Source organism: Xylocopa sonorina, chromosome 9, assembly GCF_050948175.1.
Source record: "Xylocopa sonorina isolate GNS202 chromosome 9, iyXylSono1_principal, whole genome shotgun sequence".
NCBI classification, from domain to species: Eukaryota; Metazoa; Arthropoda; class Insecta; order Hymenoptera; family Apidae; genus Xylocopa; species Xylocopa sonorina.
The window spans coordinates 6,291,715-6,311,707 of record NC_135201.1 but is presented as its reverse complement, the minus strand read 5'-3'; the positions used below and the strand labels follow the sequence as shown (position 1 = coordinate 6,311,707).

The following is a 19,993-nucleotide window of genomic DNA, read 5'->3' as shown; positions in this document are numbered from 1 at the left end:
CTCGCTTTCTTCCTATATGCCCACCCCAAACACGTAAATTATTTATTCATTTGTTTTACAACAATACAAGGATAATCTCTGGCGTGGGTCATATAACGTAAAATACGCGAAGCATCAAGAAGAGAGCGTTCCAATATTTTTAAACAAACTTCCGAATGTTCACTGTCCGCGTTCTTACGCGATATACTGATCCCTCGTAGATATTTCAACCCATAAATATTCTTATTACGCCTTTTTAATTTGCCAAAAATAAAATTGATCCGTTCAAATTTATTAACGTGTTTCGCAGAAGGACAAAAACTTGGTGCAGTTTACCAGAGTTAATTATCGCGAGATTTATGACGCGGCTTCCGGTACCGGGTTGCCTATCAATCACGATGAAATACGCGGTCCATTCGCCATCGAATTTTGGCTGATCGAATTTATCGCGCTGGAGAATTTATACGCGAAATTCGAGTCAGGCGCGATGCTGAAATCCTCTCCTAATTTTCATAATATCGATTCGAATTACGGCCGGTGAATTTCTGCTATGAGAAAAACGACGATCCTTACAACGCCGAATCATCATCAAAGAAAGCTCTTACGTTTACGCGCTTACTCGTAGTTAATTATAGAGGTTCATTATTCACCAAGAACTACTCTGCCAATATTACTTGGACAATCTTCAATTCCCTTTTCCAATGGCACAGTCAGCATCCTAATTTTGATACAATTTCGCGCACTTTGTTGCCGTGCCCGCCACGCATCGAACACCCGGCTTAATTAGTCGCCATTGTTGGTCGGCTTTTAGGATGTAACGTTCGCGTGGACCGCCGCTCGTCGTTCGCCAAATTAATTGCCCGGCTTAGCTTGTAAATTGTTCGTTCGATCGACCGTCCTGAATTCGGTTGAATTGCATCACGTTGTAATTCATATATACACGAGAATCTTTTTCTTCTGTTTCTGATATTACGCATTTACTCAGTCAATTTTTCCCTATCCAAGTTTAATTTACTTTTTCGATGAACAATTCCGACGAATCGGTCAGAACGCGCTTACTCGATTAATCTCGCGCAATTAGGGCCCCGAGGCTTCCGTGCGCGTTACTCTCCGCTCGTTAATCGCTCATTAACGCATTCGTTAAACGTGACAAAGCAGATTAGCCGGCCCATGTCGCACGTGCGACAATTTATCTCGCGGCCGGGGATATTTCGGTGGGCCAATAAAGTTTCCTCAATAATGATGATATCTGATAGGGATCCGATAATAGAAAGGCAGGCAAGAAGTTAGGCAGCCGGCCCAGTTTTTCATGTAGCCGTAACCGCGCGTCCACCGGTGACGAATATTTTTCAAGGTAACCCGGCTGAAATATCCCGCCACCTTCCCTCTTCTGCATAGCCGATTTAATATTTCCCCTCTGGCTGCCAATTCCAAGTCCGCTAACTCGTTACATTAGAGTGACATAATGACGCGATCGCACGCGAATCGTCCTGGACACTCCCGCGTACAGGTTGCGCAAACCTGCTCGCGTGACGAAATACGATCGCAAGTTTAATTGCCAGAATAGGGTGTTCACTGGAATGATTGTATCGTCCATGGATAGTTACGCGTCGTTAGATGTGGTTTCATCAATTTTAGAAATTGCCACAGTTCGTTCTTTGACCGCACGTTAGACTCGGTCAGATTAGGCTAGTCTAAAGAGTGCAAAATAAATATTCCAAAAAGAAGGTTGCATAAACAGAGCCGAGTTTCTGAAAACAAGGTACTCTAATATTTGGCGCGCTATTTCGTTCGATGAAATATGAATGACACGTAAGAAATTTGATCAGCGTATCATGGTTTCTAGGCAATTTGCAAGTGCCTGTTAGGAATTGCCCACAAAGGTGTATTTTCTGATCCTCAAAACGCGTCAAATAATTTTCCAATCGCGTTACTAAAAAATAGTGCCTGAAAATAACGCTGTTAGCATTGTTTACAGTCTCATTAGCAGGTTACAATATTTCGCTCGTGACACGGCCAGTGCCAAGATCTATGAATTGGGAAATTTTCTACGAGACGTTCTCTAGAAATCCGATACGAATTCACTCGGATTATCATACTCCGCCGCTTGGAGAAACTGTTTGAAAATGATTTAAACAAACGGTCGAAGGTAATAGTGGAAAATGATTTAAATTAACACGGCGGCAAATGCTACGACTATGGCTGGCGCCATATCAAAAGGCACAGTTGCTTCTCACGCCAAGTATGTAAGAAATGAGAACGACTACCTCGATCATGTCTATTCCTGAGTCCAAAGTATTCTAGTCTGGTTAACTTCACTTCATTTTATTTTACATTCACCAACAGTAAAAGTTACAACTTGTCTCAATTTGTTAGTTGGCAATATTTGTTTCAATACTATCTCCAACTTTGAAACTACTCCAGGATTATACTTGCAGAGCATTCGATGGAATAACTTGGGCTTTCAATATAGATATTGCGAATATACTTAATTGCGATTGAAGTGATTGCACATTGCAATCCTTTAGAAACATATTAATTTATTTAAAAACAACCTGTTATAAATATTGCTTGAAGTAAATATTTCTGACTTTTTTTCGAGTATTAGGAAAATCCCATATCTGCTTCCTTATAACTTTGAAAATTCAAAAATGACGCATAAGGTTCATGCAGTGCCATCTTCGTTAATAGTACTGCAACATGTTAGGATAGCCCCGCTGGTAGCTACATCGATATTTTACCGACAGTGCTATCCAACAAGTGGTGCTATCTTATTCCACCGAATATGAACCATTTACGTTATTCTACATCGAACTATGATAAGATCAATATTATAATTGCAATTACAAATTATTAAATTTCTTTTTTCTCGTTTCTTTATTAATTGCAGAAAGTTAATTCAGAAAGACACTGAACAGTTCTTAAAAATTTGCTAATAAATATCATATTCGCGATAGATTTGTTTTATTGTTAAAAAATACTTACAATTACTTGCAGAGTGGTACGTAAACTTTTTTTATACAATAAAAAAATCTATGAATGCAATGTACCAACCGAATGAAGTTACTACAATTATCGTTAAAGATACACGCGGTTGTATTTCACTTTGCCACACTGGCACAAAACAGTTCCTATCTTTATCCCCTGATTTATTATGCCTATTCACGTCAATTTGTCTGCATGCTTTTATAAAACATTACATCTCCTCACCTCCAGGTATTCTAATTTTCTCAATGTCGCATTGCAAAGAATCCTTTTCACCTTGAACTTAATAGCAACCGATCGTAAAAGAGCGCCTTTACATGTACCTTAAACATTTTATTTCAAACATTCCTCCAAATTGTACAATCTTTATTCACTCGCTCTCTTCTACCAAAACAAAAAGTTTCTCGTTCTAACTATGTTTTCCCACTGTAAAGAAATAATAAAATTCCTCTGGTAAAGAGTCCAAGGTAAAATTCAAACGAGACAATGATCAATCATTGTGGATTGTAACAACTTTATTTGTGTGACAAAAGTACTCTCTCGTGCATATTTTATAGTTGGCAATAAACAATCATTTTTCGTTCTGTAAATAACACTATTACACCCACCAGATTTGTTTGTGGAGTGCAGTCGCGCGATCTCGTCCAATTTCCTAGTCCCTTATTTCACAAATAGTGTACCTCTGACCGTCCCGAATCGAATTATTTAAGTTCCCGATGGATCCAACATGGCTGACGGTTATAGGATATTAGCGACGATGATGGAACACGTTTCTCCACCGTTTTCCAAAATTGTAACGGCGCAGTTTCACGGCTCCTCGCGTGTCTGGAAGGAGCAAAAATAAATTTAGACCGACCTGTTACGAGGAAGGCCGTGCCAAACTCGCGAATCCCGCGTTGGTTCTGTATACAACTGCGATACACAGTTGCTAATTACAATATCGCCTATTTTCGTGCCGTTCCGTTGTCAGAAGCCAACCTGTCCTGTTGCAATTCAATTCTCTTCCACCTGTTATTTGTCGTCGAGCAATAATTTTCCACGAGATTCGCATTCCGTGAATAGAATTTTTCGATCGCGTTCAAGAATGTCCAGCTTTCTACATTTTTATAAATGTGACGTAAACTTATGCATTTTCAATCCATTTCGTAGCGCTTCTATATGTTTCACGATAATGTACCCGTACAGCAATACGAAACGTTTACTTTCTCGGTTAATGACAAACATAATACGACAACGGATGAGTCTAACACGAAAGTTAGGGTGACAGCAAAGTGCAATCTCAATTACAGTGGAATTTATTATAAATATAACGCGATGCATTTAGTAAATTTATCGTGTATATTTTACCCTGTCTCAACCTATTAGAGTATAGTCTCCGAAAATCATGTGGAACGACCGGAAAATATCATGCATTTCCACTTGTTTGCTTACCTTTAAACAGCGCACGTTGAGACTTTCCGCAAATCGTTGTAACCTTCGACTAGACGTATATTTTTATTTCCACAATTCTAATTATACGCTCGATAAAACGTCATCGCGTGATTTGCCAAAATTCTGCTGTTTCTAGTAAACACGTTCCAGTTTTCTTTTTTACAAACATGAACACGTGAAACTATCCGAGTTATTAATTCAAAATTTTGTGATGAACACGTGAATGTAGTCGAGATATAGGTAAGAAATGAGGTTTTTGTTACGATTTCGAGAACACTCAGCTCGAATCGTCCAAGAAATCGGGATAACTCCGTGGTTATATTTAAAGATCAAAGTGACGAAGATTTCAGTGTGACGTTTCTATTAAAAGACCTACTAGGAATTAGAAAATATCTTAATTATTACCAGGCCCATATCGAGAAAGGAATTTTACAGAGCATGAAAAATATAGGATGCCGTAAGGCGTCGTAAATGGCCTAATTGGGCAAGGGTAGCGTCAATTCAATCAGACCATTATTAAACAATAAATATATATTATACGTATTATTTAATTACAAAATACAAAATAAGTACATAATTATATGTCTATACATGTACATACAAAATAAAAATTTTTCTCCCTGTCTAAACGAGTCAATGGGGTTGTTCACTTTCCCAGAAGGATCTTGCGGGTAGCACCAATACTCTGGCCAGACTGGGTAGCACCCTTGTTGGAACCGGCCTGGAGACCAATCACAGACTCACCAGAGCGCAATTGTTCCTCGGTGAACTCACGTTTGCATTCCTCAGCTGGTTTCGGTCCCAGGTAAGGTCCTTTCCATTCTGGGTGCTTGTACGTCTGCGAAAAGGGATTGAGAGATCAGTTAAAGTGGACAGCTCGAAGGGTGGCGTATCCTGTGCGTGGAATCAATTTAAATTCAATTAAACGGACGTTATTTAAGGTTTCATTCTAACGAAACTCACCGTACGACCAAGAGCGAAGAGGGTCGTAACCACCTGAGCTATGTCTTTCTTTTCCCACAAATCGACCGTTTGGAATACATCAACATCGGCCACGCCATAATCCTTTAGAGCTTTCTGGAACCTAATTCAAAATGGTATTATTTCAGGGATCGTATTGGACAAATGCGTGCCTTAATTTAATGGGACAGAAAAAGTTATAAACTTACGCGTTGATGTTTTCCATCATTTTGAACTGGCCACCGCTACTGTTGATCTTCGGAACGGACCCAGGGGCGATCTTGTTCATCAAGTGGCACAGAACTTGTCCATCCTTGAGAACATCCTCAAAAGTTTCACCAGGTGGGAACTTCTTGCCCAAGATGCTTTCGATCCATTCCTGGGCTTCCTTTTCCTGTTCAGGGTTGCGCTTTGCAGCGATCTGGAATGAAAGTTCGAATAAATCAGATCTTTGAAAAACTTGGAAAATTTGCAAAAAAATCTCTCATCGTTCCGAAAAAGCACTCCTTAAACCTCTAAAACCCCTAAAACTTCTACAAATTTTCAGATATCTATATTTAATCAATAGATTGTCACTAAAACCAGCGATAAAATTCACAATCGATCGCAACGGGGTTTCGAAGGTGGTGAAATCTTAACACTTGGCTAAATTATCCTTCGTGTTCACGCTAAAAATCCACGCACAGAGATCCTCGTACTCATACCTTGGCGCGCACTTGACGTTCGAGAGCCATGCTTGTATCCTGCGGGCTTTCTTGGAGAGGACTGAAGTGCTTAGCCAGAGGGCTGGTGCCTCTTATACTCCACAAACGTGGCGGGAAGACGGCCCACGCTCCGAAGGAACCTGTCCAATCTGTATTTCGAAAAAGACGACGCCACACGGGTGTCGATGTGTGCACGTGCTTGTGGGTGAGTGCTTTCCACGCTTTTCGGTGGTCTAATATTAGCGACTTATTCACTTAGACAGAAGGTAACACGTAGGATTTCCAAAATCGCGGCTGCCAAGCTGTGCCTCCACAACTGACTCGAGAATCCTGCTTTATTGTAACCGTTTGTTAATTTTAAAGACATAGAAGTCCTATTATATCTAATTTTTCTCTATGGAAAATCTGACGTGAATAGTTCTAGTCAAGGATAGCGATCGTTGGGTCACAGGATGAAGAAACAGGAGTTGGACAATGTTTAAGGGTGGCTTGAGACACAGTGCCAATCAGATGTGCAGAAAGTTGGTGTATTTTTTATTGCGCGAGGTGATTTTTCATAGTGAAATTAAATTCGTATAGTTTTAGAATCTCATAGTTTTAGTGCATGGTATAATACTTCTTTCGTTCTGGACGTTTCGTGTGATCTCTTTGGTAGAGATACTGTAGGTGGTGATAGATCGGGAGGCTGACTAATTCTAGACAATTCTCCTTACACTATCTTGGTCACTCTACTTGTGTCTCGCCTCTTGCTTCTTTCAGTGGTTATTTATGTTAACGTTAAACATTTGCTTCTTAAACAGTCGGATAAATAAAGAGTTGCATTTAAAGTACAACAGTCCACGCTTTTACGATTGACTCGCTTTTAATCTAAAATTAATATTTGTTTTTAATTCAAAAACGGGTTTACGGAAAGTATAATATGTGAAAATAATTTTGATTTAATATTTAATTAAGAATTCGATTAAAATAAAGGCAATATCTTTGTTCGGTATCATCTTGCATTCCTCAACTTCCGTCACACAGGACCGCCATATTGCTATCCACAGAGGCGAACAATATATGGCCCTCTCCGTCGTTGCATCCGATGTTTCGAGTATTTGAAAAAAGAAGAAAAAGAAATTGGATTGCGTAAAGTGTCATAGGTTTTTTTCTTTAAATAACCAGCCGCTATACGGGCCGAGTTATTATTAAGTTGATCCACTTTTCGAATTCATGTGAAGAACAGAGCGATTGAAGATGAAAATTTAAAAATTTGTAATCTACATAATGTTTTCATATAAAAGATTTTCATCGTTTGAAACTAAAAATACAATTGCTTACGAAATATAAAAATACATTACATATTTATATCAAAATAACTGGAGTACAGTTTAAAAATGTTTTTAAGGCGACTAACGGAGCTTATTGTTTTAATAAAAAATATGGTCATCTTAGAATTTGTATAGATAATTATATCAAGCATTTAAATAGTTAATTGTCGAAAAAGACCGCCACTTTTATCGCAAAGTAGGACTTCCCCTTTAAGGCCGTTTTCTATATAAACGTTTATGCACATCCAACGTGATGAGTTGCATAATCAATGCGACTTTTAATCCAATAATATGGAAGATTATTCACTGGTGAAATCGCTGGCTACTGACTCAGGTTTAAATATAATCACGGCGTACTGTGTATTTCCATTGCCCCTCTGCGTTCCCAGAATGCAAACTTTTCGTCGAGTTCCAATAATCCCGGTTATTTCGAACTTAATCAAAGCCAGGACCATTACATTTTCTAGCAACCACTTTGCGGCTTTAACGATGAGGCCATAATCACGGATGCTTGAATCAATTTTGAATTTAAGCGCGTTCTATCAGCTATTAAATGCTTACCGTTTGAAATTAAATTTCCACGTGCCTCATGATAAATCGCTACTTTCATGAAAATCCGTGCGCGCAGGTGGTATTCAAGGTATTCTATTATTACCGTTTATTAATCATTTATTCAGTGCTAGAGAATGTTCAAGGTTTTATTGCTATTGTTAGAGAACTCTAGAAACTTAAATTCCCAAAATTTATGAAAAACATTCGTATTATTTTATCCAGAAAAGTTGACAGTAAATAGTAAACATAATCAGGATATAGTTACGTTGAAAGAACTTGTCAATCTTTTTATCTAATGAAAAATAACAAAAAATCAAAGAGTCAAGGAAAACTGCTTTCTTAAAAACACTGTCACTACAGTGTATAGCTGTTTTTCAAGTTAATTACGTTTAATTCAATTGAAACCATCCGTTACAAATGAATTATTTAATCGCTTTACAAACATGTAAATTGGTCTTTAGTCATTTAAAATTGAAGCGCTCAGTGTAGCCAACAAAAAGGAGAGTTTACGTTTCGAACAAGAATTTAAATTTCTCGCAAAAATTTGAATTGAATGATGTCGGTAACATACCATCACTTTACGTCGACAGTGGCTCCCCTGAACGGCGAGATGGGTGACTATTCGTCCGTGATCTGCCGCTTTACAAGAATTTAGTAATCCTGGCAGAAAGTGAATAGAAGCTTTAAAAGCGTAAGTTGTTTGTTCATTATTAGTTGTACTTTACCTACTTTCTCGTGGTCTCACACTTAAATTTGCATCGAACGATATAATATCGCAAGCTAATTAGTGTACAAGTGAACTTGTGTTGTGATAAAAAGTGCACTCCATTCTTACTGACGTCCAAATAAAGTTCTAACAGTGTTTTAATGCTTGTTTTCTTTATATTTCTACCAACTACATGTAGTGGAGTTACCACTATTTAACGTCAATTGCGTTAAAACATTTTAACCTATAGCATAATTAATTCTAACCTAAACAAGATTATAATTAGGTATATCATTTAAGGTTATGTTTTTGTTTTCTCATAGTTTGACAGAAAAATTTTACTACATATGTTTAAAAGAACAGCATTAGTACATTCAGTGTTCTAGAGAAATTAAATGATTTTGTATGGAGAACAGGCAATAAGATACAAGTAAACTTGTTTACAAAAGTTAACATTTGACAACACCAAACATTCTTGATAGCCACTTACCTGAACTATATGTTTGTAAAAGTTATTTGCAATGGTGAATAACATATTGGTGTAAATAAAAGACATGTTCTTCTTTATTGGCAGGGTAATAAGTTAAGAAACATGGCGCAAAGGTTTCCTGTGCCAAATACAGGGAATAATGGCCCTCCACCGCAAAGATACGCAGCAGCATCCGTGCCTCCAAATTTACGGCAATATTCCGGGCCAAATTTTCCTGTGAGTATACATAATAAACTAAATATCTGAATTCTACATAACGATAAGGATTTTTAAAACAATTTTTCAAAACGTGCAGATACAACAGAGATCTGGATTTACTCCACCGCCTCAAATGGCTAATGCGGGTCCTGGACCAGCCAGTATAATAAGAGCAAATCAGCCTTATACAAATATGCGTCAAGGACCCATGCCTACTCCACCAGTTGGAAAGAGAAATGCAGATCAACGTATCCCTATGTCTCAACAGAAACCGTAAGTGCATCACCCTGCATGATTTTTTGTTTACTTTCACATTTGTGTTTGTATTAATTTGCTCATAACTCACTACATCAATGAGGTATTCGTTCGAACATCCCCAAACTATTAACAATTTTTCTGAGCTTTCTTATTTTATACAGAAACTAGAAGCTTATACAGGGTGGTTTACTACTTGTGTGACAAACTTTTACAGCTGATACTATACCTTAAAAGCAACAGAAAAATTCATATTAATTTTTGTTTTTTTTGAGAGAAACGGCAGTTTCTCTCATATTATTGATCGTATCTTCCATACCGTTAGTCCTACAAGAAAATGACAAACAATATTGAAAAGAGCAATAAATTTGCTATTATAATAGTCCCTATTTTACTCTGAAACTCGAAACAGGTGAAGTAATAAAAGTTTAAACTTATTTTGGGATACGAAATTTGTAAATTGTGAAAACTTTGATACCCTATTTAAGTAATTATTTTTAGACGTGGAGGGTAGCAAATTTCATAAAAACTTCTTGATTTACTAAGCTTTGCCATTTTTGTAAATCGGACCTAGGTTTATGTAAACTTTTTTGTTGCTTTTCAGGTGTAGTATCAGCTGTAAAAATTTGTTACTCGAGTAGTGAATCACGCTGTATATTACACATCTATTGCTATCTTGACTTAATTCCTGCCTCTCCCTTCTCTCTGCTGCTCTCTCTCTCTCGCATCTTAATTATAGAATTTTAAAGTACTGCTGATTGAATAACGAAATTCCTTAATTTTCATTAAATAAAAAGAGTCAGATAAATTATATCGCCCGCTTTAGAAGTAAGAGAGAGAAAGATGCTACAAGAGAGAGTGAGACAGATGTTACCGACCCTACTCTAGAACCTCTGGCGCCATCTCTCTAAAAAGTGCTCAAACTGGTCGCACAGCGTTATCGACAGCGAAGTAAACTACTCAAGTACTACTAGCGTCATCTCTTGGAGGAGGGCTAAAACTAGTCGAGCATTAGTTTTTAGTATTTTCCGTAGAGATAGCGCCAGTAGTCGGTAGGTAGTTTACTTCGCTGTCGATAATGCTGTGTGATCAGTTTGAGCACTTTTCACAGAGATGGCGCCAGGGGTTCCAGAGTAAGGTCCATATCATCTATCTCACTCTTTCTTATAGCATCTTTCTCTCTCTCACCTCTAAAACGGGAGATATAATTTATCTGACTCTATTTAATGAAAATTAAGGAATTTCGTTATTCCATCAGCAGTACTCTAAAATTCTGTAATTATTCTGTAATTAAGAGAGAGAGAGAGAGAGAGAGCAGCAGAAAGAAGGAAAGAAAAGCGGAAATAAAGTCAGGAGAAAATAGAAAAACAAAAATTTTTATCTTTCTGATTCAGTTCGAACGAACATCTTCTTATCTAATTAATTTATTTAATTTATCAACTAATCATCTTTTTTTATTAAATGAACGTAGTATGTAGTATTTATAATTTTATATTTCAAAAAGCAATACGTCAATTGATTTCAATTGCTTAATAGTTAATTCGTTAATCATCATCAAAGCAGCCACGTTGAAAAAAAATACCATTTACCAAATTCACCAGGAACTTCACTGCATTTCATAATTGCTTCAAAATTGGTTTATTGATTTTTGAATCTATGGTTTTTTACATAAACTCATTTAGGTATTTTTGGAACAGTGATTTTTCACATTCCACATCCAAGAAGAAGAAAAAGCTGGCAGATAAGATACTGCCACAGAAAGTGCGCGATTTAGTACCCGAATCTCAAGCGTACATGGATTTGCTAGCGTTCGAAAGAAAGCTGGACGCGACTATAATGAGAAAACGATTAGATATACAGGAAGCATTGAAACGTCCAATGAAGCAGAAAAGAAAATTACGAATATTTATTTCTAATACGTTTTATCCAGCGAAAGAAGCTGGCGAGGGTGAGGAAGGTTCGGTTGCATCTTGGGAGCTTCGTGTCGAAGGACGACTTTTAGATGATACAAAAAATGATCCTAATAAAGTAAAGATCAATAATGGAAAATCAAACATAATCAAACGAAACTAATTAATCATTGGTATTAATTTATATTATGTTACAAATTTTGCAGGTAAAGAGGAAGTTTTCTTCGTTTTTTAAAAGTCTAGTTATAGAATTGGATAAAGATCTGTATGGACCCGACAATCACTTGGTTGAATGGCATCGTACATTGACGACGCAAGAAACTGATGGTTTTCAAGTAAAAAGACCGGGAGACAAAAATGTCCGATGCACTATTCTTTTGTTGCTTGACTACCAACCCTTACAAGTAATATTCCTAATATTTTATTCATACTCCAGACAAAATAAAAAATCTTTATTATCATTTCCAAATTTGCTATATTAGGTAGTAAATATACAATTTGTAAACATTTTTTTATTACAGTTTAAACTAGATCCCAGATTAGCACGACTTTTAGGTGTTCATACTCAAACGCGACCTGTCATTATTTCCGCTCTCTGGCAGTATATAAAAACACACAAGCTTCAAGACAGTCACGAAAGGGAATTCATAAATTGTGATAAATATCTGGAGCAAATATTCGCTTGTTCAAGGATGAAATTCGCGGAAATACCGCAACGCTTAAATCCACTACTACATCCTCCGGATCCTATCGTAATTAATCACGTTATTAGCGTCGAAGGTACCTATTAATAATGATTTACCTATAGATTAGAACATATAAGTATTCAAGACCACAATCTTTTGGTCCCCATCTCAATAGTCATTTCTAATCCATTACTTGTGTTGCATATGTCCCTTTTTCTAAATTACAGGTACAGAAACAAAACAGACTGCCTGTTACGATATAGACGTAGAAGTTGACGACACATTAAAAACTCAAATGAACAATTTTCTCTTGTCCACCGCGAGCCAACAGGAGATTCAAAGTCTCGATAACAAGATCCACGAAACGGTTGAAACTATTAATCAGTTAAAAACGAATCGAGAATTCTTCCTTAGTTTTGCCAAAGATCCACAACAGTTTATCAACAAATGGATAATCTCGCAAACACGGGACTTGAAAACAATGATAGACGTGGTTGGTAATCCCGAGGAAGAGCGTAGAGCGGAATTTTACTATCAACCATGGGCACAGGAGGCCGTCTGTCGGTACTTTTACACAAAGGTCCAACAAAAACGCGCGGAATTGGAACAGGCGCTCGGTATCAGGAACTCATAAGCATAATCGAAATAACAGTAAACTGGTGACATCGCTATGTAAAGTATTTATACGAATTTTTTCCTTGTTCTAATTGCGAAACCCGATCAATTAACGTGTTTGACGTTCTTGCCTCGGTGTTATGTACTTCTGTGACGTTGTCTTATTATAGTACGCACGACGCCACATTGGCGACATACTTTTTTTTATTTTACAAACGTTTAAGGATGACGGAAACAGATGTGTACAGTAACCCTTGAAGAATGAATTCCACGGAATGCAAGTATATATTCAATCTTGTATATCTTTATTCAAGAATTTTTCAGGAGCCTTTTTCGTGAAAACATGTATCACGAATCCGCTATGCGCACTATATCCACGATGAAATTCTGTATAATATAATAAAATAAACCTTTGATATCGCTGAAACGATTTTAAAGCTGGATCCCGCGTAGCGGAATAAATATTTTCATTACAATAAAGTAATTATTGTACGATCGTGTTTCGATTTATACAAGTATTTTGTTACAGAAATTTAAAGCCTTGTAACAATTAAATAGTACTATGTAATAGGTCAAATATCATTTATAGTGAATTTCAACTGCGTAAAAAAAGTACATGGAATCAATATTTCGATTCTGTTCCAAATAGATCTGATGGTTGATTAATTTTTAATAAAAAATAGAAGATGGTACTAAATATTTTGTGGCACTGTTTGTCAGAAAAAAATTGAATGTTTCGATAAATATAAAACAATAAATTCCTAATCTATATTGAAGTGTTAGATAAAAAAAAAGATGAAGGAAAGGAAAGAGTCATCAATTTTTCTGTTATCCAATTCTTATTTCATTTGTGCAAGTAAATACAATCTCTTACATAATCAATACACGTTGATGCAAAATATTATTTCCCCGCGGAAACGGCAATATTCGCCAAATTTAAAACGCAAGGAACACGGATCCTAAATTCCTTACGGTTTTTGTATTCTTTATCATACTTGTTTCTTCCTTTTTTTTCCCCATTTTACGGAAATTCCAATTTTTCATTTCAATCAGTGTGAAAGTGCTTTTCTCTTACTCAAAGAATATTATGGATTAATTTGATTTAGTATTACAACATTAACTTTCCAGACATTCACACGGAAGAGAGGGGAGGATGAGAAGTTCTGGTACCATTGTAATGAGTTACATGGCTAGCCATTTCTTTCTTCCTTCTTTCGTTTTCAATGAGACGTTAAGCATTTCACGTACTATCTTGCGAAAACGATTCGTCGAAGAAAATAATCTTGATGTTGCATCGTTCCAATTACACACGCAAAGTTCCTACGCCTTTCTTTTTTTAGAGACGCTAAGCCGGAACGATGCACGCGTGTTACGAAACGTTCTTCGCATACCTACGAGTATTACACGAAAAGCACTCAATCGCGCTTCTATTAGATCGTAACATGCGAACACTAGTAACCAAAAGCTCAAAATATTAACACGTTCGATTTTTTGCTGCAAAAACTAACACATTATCCTGTTCCACCGTAAAAAAATAGCATATTTTCTACGAAGCTAGTCAAATATGCTTGTTTTCGTCGCTACAAACGGTACATGTTACTTTTCGCTAGAAAATCACTCGAACGTGTTAGTTTTCATTGCGAAAGACAAAAAGTGCTATGTTTCATAATACACGCCCTAGTAATCCATGCCATATGCAATAAAAATCCATTTAAAATTTGCAAAAAAATTAAAACGAGTCGCTGCTCGAGTGCAACTCGTAAAGTAACTTCAAACAAGCGTGGCACAGCGACCTTTTTTTTCTTGGCGATAAAATTTAAAAACTTCATATTTTTTTCCTTGCTTGTTTTCCCTTCTTTTACCCTTTCTGAACATAATTCTACCGAAGATCGCATACGCGGTTGTACAACACACTAAATCACACAAGTGCACCAATTGATTGTATCGTTTCTAATACAATAAACTCTGATTAAATTCTGACGTATTCGCTCCGACATCCAAGTCACCCATGAATAAGCGAGTCGCGGTGACTTTTACCCGGTTCAAAGTGCGAACGAACACGTCACGATTGCACCGTTATGAGACATCAAGGTTTATTGTATATAGATTCTTTTTTAACATTCCCTAATCTTAATTACATACGTACATTCACATATATTTCGTCGTACAAAGTTTTAAATATACATAATTGGGTGGTGACAAGACAAGGTCCAACGCATCTTCTTTATTTAATTAGACGATATTATTCACCTAAATTATGTATGGAAGTTTCTACCTTAAAGGAGTAGAGGCAAGGGAAGATGAGGGATTAGAAGTACAGACTAAACACACTTTTCTATGCCCGCGATAAGAAATCCACAAAGATCACATTTTACCCAACAACGAATAGCGATCGTGAATCTCTATACACTCAATTATATCTCATAAATAATCATGGTTCGCTTATCGTTAATTCTTGATTGGATAAAATTTTTTTTTCTTTTTTTTTCGTATTCCATGTTGTTCCTTTTCTTTTAACCCCTTGGAGGTGCACTTTACAGTGGTTTCATTGTGGGATCACCTGTATGAAACGCATCACAAGTTAAGAAATGGTGATCTTGCAATGAAATCACTGCTAATCTTCTGCATTGTTTCAGAAAATAGAAAATAGAAATGATTCGTTTCATGAGAATCTCACGGTAAAATTACTACCTTCCAAAGGGTTAACTGGGGATCGAGAATGCTACAGAGATCGTATATACGATTTTTTTTCGCAACACGAGGTAGCCTTACAGCCTCGAATAGCTTTAGTCCTTTCTTTCTTCTATGTGAAGATATTTGCTATTACATTAATGATCACATCGTGGATGTTGCTTTTTACATTTTTTCCAATAGAGACAAAATTTTCTGCTTAGTTTTTTCATTCAACATCCGACTATCATGTGTACATTCCATACTTGATAACATACTCGTCTTATAGTCCTACTTTGCCATTTACCAAGTTCTTTCTGCACGCATCTGTGTGTAGACGGTGGAATTAATAATAGCGAGGTCATAAAGTAATTCACATCAATAAGCGACAAAACAGATTGGTTCTATAAGATCTCAGGATCGTATACGATTACTTTCTTTTACTTGCGTATATGAAATATTTTCCGTATTGAATTTGACGAAAAATATTTGTAATATACATTTGTGTATATAGTATAATAATAGAAAAAATTATAGTTAAAATTAGAGTAAAATCTGTTTTTTATAATTCCATTATAGCACCGAAATATGCTATAACAGAGTTATAGTTATAACACCGAAACACGTTTCATTAATATTACAGCACTGAGAGATGCTATAATAATAGTTTAGCGCTAAAGTACACTATAAATTTATTTATAGCACGCATGCAGTCTTGAATAAAGTGTAGAGACATTGCATTTTTATAACTCTATCAAATCTTTTATCCCATTCAGCACAATAGAAGCATTGTTAACGTTCGCATATTTTACAGCCTCGCTATATTCCTTCCAGTAATCATGTGTGTGATCTTTTAAGAGGAAGGTAAATTCCATTTGTGTGCAGTCTTATTTTTTTCGATTTTAAGTATAAATGTGAGATATATCGGTGCAAGAGATCCTTTGAGTTTTAAGTTCACCTCCTTCCTCTTGTACAATGACTATGGATACACTTTACGTTACACAATAGCTCGTATGTTAAATGACCGCCAATAAAGCGTATAAATGTCACCTATGATTGCGCTTTGACAATTTTTCGTAACACAAAACACTGATTTGTACTGTTACGTTATTTCGCATGGACAATCACGCGTATGATTCCTTTTTTTTCATTTACAATTTCATTAAAACGAGGCCGTTAGAACAAAGAAGTTGTACGTACATTTATTATGATATTATTTTTTCGAGACAAACATTTAAAAATGATCAATAGCCTCTACCATTCGAACGAGTATAACACGCATATAAATAGAAATTTAAAATCTTGAAATTAACAACATGATTATATAAGTAACAAAGCAATTAAAAAATTGTCGATATGATCGTTACAATCTAAAAAGTTTAATATGTCTCTAAATTTAGGAATGTCGCTTCCCATTCTTTCTTTTTCCGTCCACACGACTTAACAGGAATATTTTTTTTTAAATGCCGCACTTCTGAACAATTACCTAAGAAAAGGAGGAACAAGATAAAACTTACGGTAGAATAAAATTTCTACTTCTCTGATAATTTTCAATACTGATTCGGCACTGGAGCAACGATAGGTGTCATTTCCACGTTTTAATTACTACTATGCCAGTGATAATATCATCTGAAACATATATGCTTTCATTACATTATCAAACAAATTCTTTGTTTCCTTTTATTTTTCGTGTAAGCATCCAACGCGGAATTTTGCATATTTATTCCCCTATATAAAAAAAAAGTGTATTCTTCTAAAATAAATAAAAGAAAAAAAAAATTTTATTAATTCGTTACGCTACGACACAAAGAATTAGATATATGTATATATATTAATCGTTTCGACCCAATTGTATTTTTACAGTTGGATCGTGAATCGATAAACATAGGATATACATAGAAATTATTTGGTATAGTTACAATAGTTTGGAAGATATCTTGTTAGTTGATCATCCTTAATAACATAAATAATTATTACAGACAATGGAGTATAGAATGCAATACAAAACTAGATGTGTTGTAGAAGAACGAACGTTTTCTACTTGTACATCACACTGGATGGATCGTACAGCAAGGCAGTTCCGTGTACTTGTAAGGTTTTTTTTATTACTTGATATGCGATGCGCACATAAATAACTAACAAAGTTAGCCGTTGTACTGAGATAAGTCAGATATTAATGCTTACGATTTCAATATGAAATAATATTACGCTAGAATAAAAATGTGCAGTCATTTGATGGTTTTTTTTCATTTTTTTTTTTTTTTTTGTTCGTTTTGCTTTTCTTTTTCCCCATTTTACGTTCGATCCAAGTGATAATGATAAATTGGCAATTTGAATCGCGTTTTCACGCAACTCGTTAAGGCTTGAATATGTCTTTGACTCGTTCCAAAAATCTGAGCAAATTCGTTAAATGCTTCGACAAAAGTCCTTGCAAACACATGAGCATTAAGAAGAACGAGGAAAGTTCTTCAAAGTGTTTTAGCTTTTTCGAGTAAATCGTTAATGAATTTCTGAAACATATAAATAAACAGATGACACTTGTGTTAGTGACATGTATCAGCTTGATCGAAGAAATCTTCCCAAAGAACGGTGAAAGATACACGACGAGCTCATTAATTCACGAGAACTACTTTGATATTAAGTTTAGGTAGAATATTATGAATTAATAAATTAGTCACGATGTATTACATTCTAGAAAAGAAAGTACTACAACATGAAGGAAATAGGTATACTCACGTTTATATCGTGTGGTGGCTTTTTTGTATCGACGAGTAATTCCTGTAAAGAACAATAAATAATAAATTGAATTGGTAGTTTAAAGAAATAAGAACATTATTAAACAAAATGTATTAACATACTTGTAAAAATCTTCGTCTATGATCGTCGCTATCCATATCAAGAAGTTCGTCTATATCAATTTCAACTTCCCGATTTTTACCACTTTCGTTCTGCAAAATTAAAAACAAAAGATTGATAAATAATTATAATTTATATTTCATTTTAAATGGCGCAATATATTTTAATCCTATAGTTTTTCCAAGCTCTTGAACTTACCACTGATTCGTATAACTTTTCCAGCTCATCAAACAACCACATCTCAACGGCAAGTCTTTTACGAATAAGAGACATTTGATGTGACCCATACTTGGCCGTCAGGAATTTCTCTCTGCGCTCCTTTACCTCTCCCTTTTCACTAAATGCTACATGTAGATTCGCACGCGCTGGACTGCGTTCTGCTGTAAGTACTCCACCTCCTTCCATTATAAGATTACCTATGAATGAAAAAAATATTTTTAATACATTAAACAATAAAAACTACAAGATTATTATATTAATATCTTATATATTAAAAATTAAATAATACTGTCTAATCAGGAACATTAAACAGATAATTAACACAATACATATAAAATTAAGTTCTTTTAAATAACTTCTATTGTGTATTAATGAAATTTCTATTTTTATTATTTCTTAGTAATAGCTGGCTTTTTATACTACAATAAAATTATTGCACTCTATTACACTAAATAAATCTACTAAATAAAGGGAAAGGAAAGTAAAGCATGGTAAGAGTAAGGAAGAATTGTGGGAACGAAATATTTCTTAGTCCAGTCACATCCGTTCTCACGGACTTAATGATGTGCGCGATTTACTTGCAAAAAAAAAAAGGTAGCCGCGTGATCGGTTATCGTGAATCTGAATCATATTAATCGAAGCGGATAATTGTTGCACTCAAAGCTGCGATAAATCGCCTATGCGTTTAACGTTTTTTAAAATTGACGCACATGCCGACCATAATCTTGCATGCTACGATAAACAATGGAACGCCGATTTTGCTAATTGAAACGTTATTCAATGCAAATGTAACCTCGGTCAGACGCGACGCTTTGGCCAGACAAACACCGAAAGAGTATCGAAATAAAATTATTAATAACAATCTGATACAATATAGTGTGGCGAATTAAAACGAGAGAAAATATTCGTGCTGACGATCTTGTAAATAAAATGTTACGGACAATCGACTCGCGTTTGCAGTTCTAATAAAGGATCAAGCGATTCGTGTCAGCATTAATATAAACAAATACCAAGCTTGTCGTTCCTTAGCTAATTACATGGATTAGTAGGAAAATAATATTATTAACGCGCGTTCGTATGATCGGTTGATATTACTTACAGTCACTGCTTCTATTTCTGAATGTACACTATTGGAGCCGTAATACAGTATCGTAATGCCACAATCCATACGAATAATAAACTTTCTTGAAGTTAGATATGTCTGATAACATTTTCCCACTAGGCATGGTTGCCATATACCACATGAAATGGTTCTATTTTATAGCAAATCCTGGTATGATTCAACTAGGGACATTATAGCGTGAGAAATCTGCATATATTATTTAAATAGCAGCATTGTCGTCACTATTATCGATAGTCGACAATATCAGATTGCAATAGTAAATTTTTTACATTGGAAATTTAAATATTTAACAATGTTTCTTCTTAAACAACTTGACATGGAAATTTTTAAGACTCAGCTTAATT

General features: G+C 35.6%; 3 protein-coding genes across 6 annotated transcripts; 1 reads left to right on the top strand and 2 right to left on the bottom strand.

Moving 5' to 3' along the window:
• Positions 1–4,908: 4,908 nt before the first annotated feature.
• Mp20 (muscle-specific protein 20 transgelin) lies at positions 4,909–6,205 on the bottom strand. The gene is made up of 4 exons (XM_076900674.1): positions 6,060–6,205; positions 5,565–5,776; positions 5,359–5,479; positions 4,909–5,233 (listed from the first exon to the last, which is right to left on the bottom strand). The coding sequence occupies exons 1-4, from the start codon at positions 6,087–6,089 to the stop codon at positions 5,042–5,044; spliced, it is 555 nt and encodes a 184-aa protein (XP_076756789.1). The 5' UTR covers positions 6,090–6,205; the 3' UTR covers positions 4,909–5,041.
• A 2,293-nt stretch (positions 6,206–8,498) lies between these two features.
• On the top strand, positions 8,499–13,208 carry Bap60 (Brahma-associated protein 60). 2 transcript variants are annotated; one of them, XM_076901345.1, is made up of 7 exons: positions 8,499–8,612; positions 9,202–9,333; positions 9,413–9,588; positions 11,253–11,598; positions 11,687–11,884; positions 12,002–12,264; positions 12,398–13,208. In XM_076901345.1, exons 2-7 carry the CDS (start codon positions 9,220–9,222, stop codon positions 12,798–12,800), a joined length of 1,500 nt encoding a protein of 499 aa, XP_076757460.1. In that variant the 5' UTR covers positions 8,499–8,612; positions 9,202–9,219; the 3' UTR covers positions 12,801–13,208. The 2 variants fall into 2 exon arrangements, with proteins under 2 accessions (XP_076757460.1, XP_076757461.1); XM_076901346.1 differs by having other exon boundaries at positions 8,500–8,612; positions 11,268–11,598.
• A 783-nt stretch (positions 13,209–13,991) lies between these two features.
• Positions 13,992–19,762, bottom strand: LOC143427331 (protein phosphatase 1 regulatory subunit 14B). Of its 3 annotated transcripts, none has more exons than XM_076901372.1 (5): positions 19,626–19,762; positions 18,506–18,723; positions 18,310–18,399; positions 18,188–18,229; positions 13,992–17,179 (listed from the first exon to the last, which is right to left on the bottom strand). In XM_076901372.1, the coding sequence occupies exons 2-5, from the start codon at positions 18,710–18,712 to the stop codon at positions 17,132–17,134; spliced, it is 387 nt and encodes a 128-aa protein (XP_076757487.1). In that variant the 5' UTR covers positions 18,713–18,723; positions 19,626–19,762; the 3' UTR covers positions 13,992–17,131. The 3 variants fall into 3 exon arrangements, with proteins under 3 accessions (XP_076757487.1, XP_076757490.1, XP_076757489.1); XM_076901375.1 differs by having other exon boundaries at positions 13,992–17,080; XM_076901374.1 differs by lacking the exon at positions 13,992–17,179 and adding an exon at positions 17,216–17,961.
• Between the last annotated feature and the right edge of the window lie 231 nt (positions 19,763–19,993).

Excerpts from the sequence above, each read along its gene's own strand:
- LOC143427331 (XM_076901372.1), bottom strand. The coding sequence starts at position 18,712 with ATGGAAGGAGGTGGAGTACTTACAGCAGAACGCAGTCCAGCGCGTGCG. Across the intron at positions 18,400-18,505 it reads AAAAGTTATACGAATCAGTG|AACGAAAGTGGTAAAAATCG; the intron begins GTAAGTTCAAGA and ends TTAATTTTGCAG. Across the intron at positions 18,230-18,309 it reads ATAGACGAAGATTTTTACAA|GAATTACTCGTCGATACAAA; the intron begins GTATGTTAATAC and ends TGTTCTTTACAG.
- Mp20 (XM_076900674.1), bottom strand. The coding sequence starts at position 6,089 with ATGGCTCTCGAACGTCAAGTGCGCGCCAAG. Across the intron at positions 5,480-5,564 it reads ATGATGGAAAACATCAACGC|GTTCCAGAAAGCTCTAAAGG; the intron begins GTAAGTTTATAA and ends ATTTTGAATTAG. Across the intron at positions 5,234-5,358 it reads TCTTCGCTCTTGGTCGTACG|ACGTACAAGCACCCAGAATG; the intron begins GTGAGTTTCGTT and ends CCCTTTTCGCAG.
- Bap60 (XM_076901345.1), top strand. The coding sequence starts at position 9,220 with ATGGCGCAAAGGTTTCCTGTGCCAAATACAGGGAATAATGGCCCTCCA. Across the intron at positions 11,599-11,686 it reads CAAAAAATGATCCTAATAAA|GTAAAGAGGAAGTTTTCTTC; the intron begins GTAAAGATCAAT and ends CAAATTTTGCAG. Across the intron at positions 12,265-12,397 it reads GTTATTAGCGTCGAAGGTAC|AGAAACAAAACAGACTGCCT; the intron begins CTATTAATAATG and ends AATTACAGGTAC.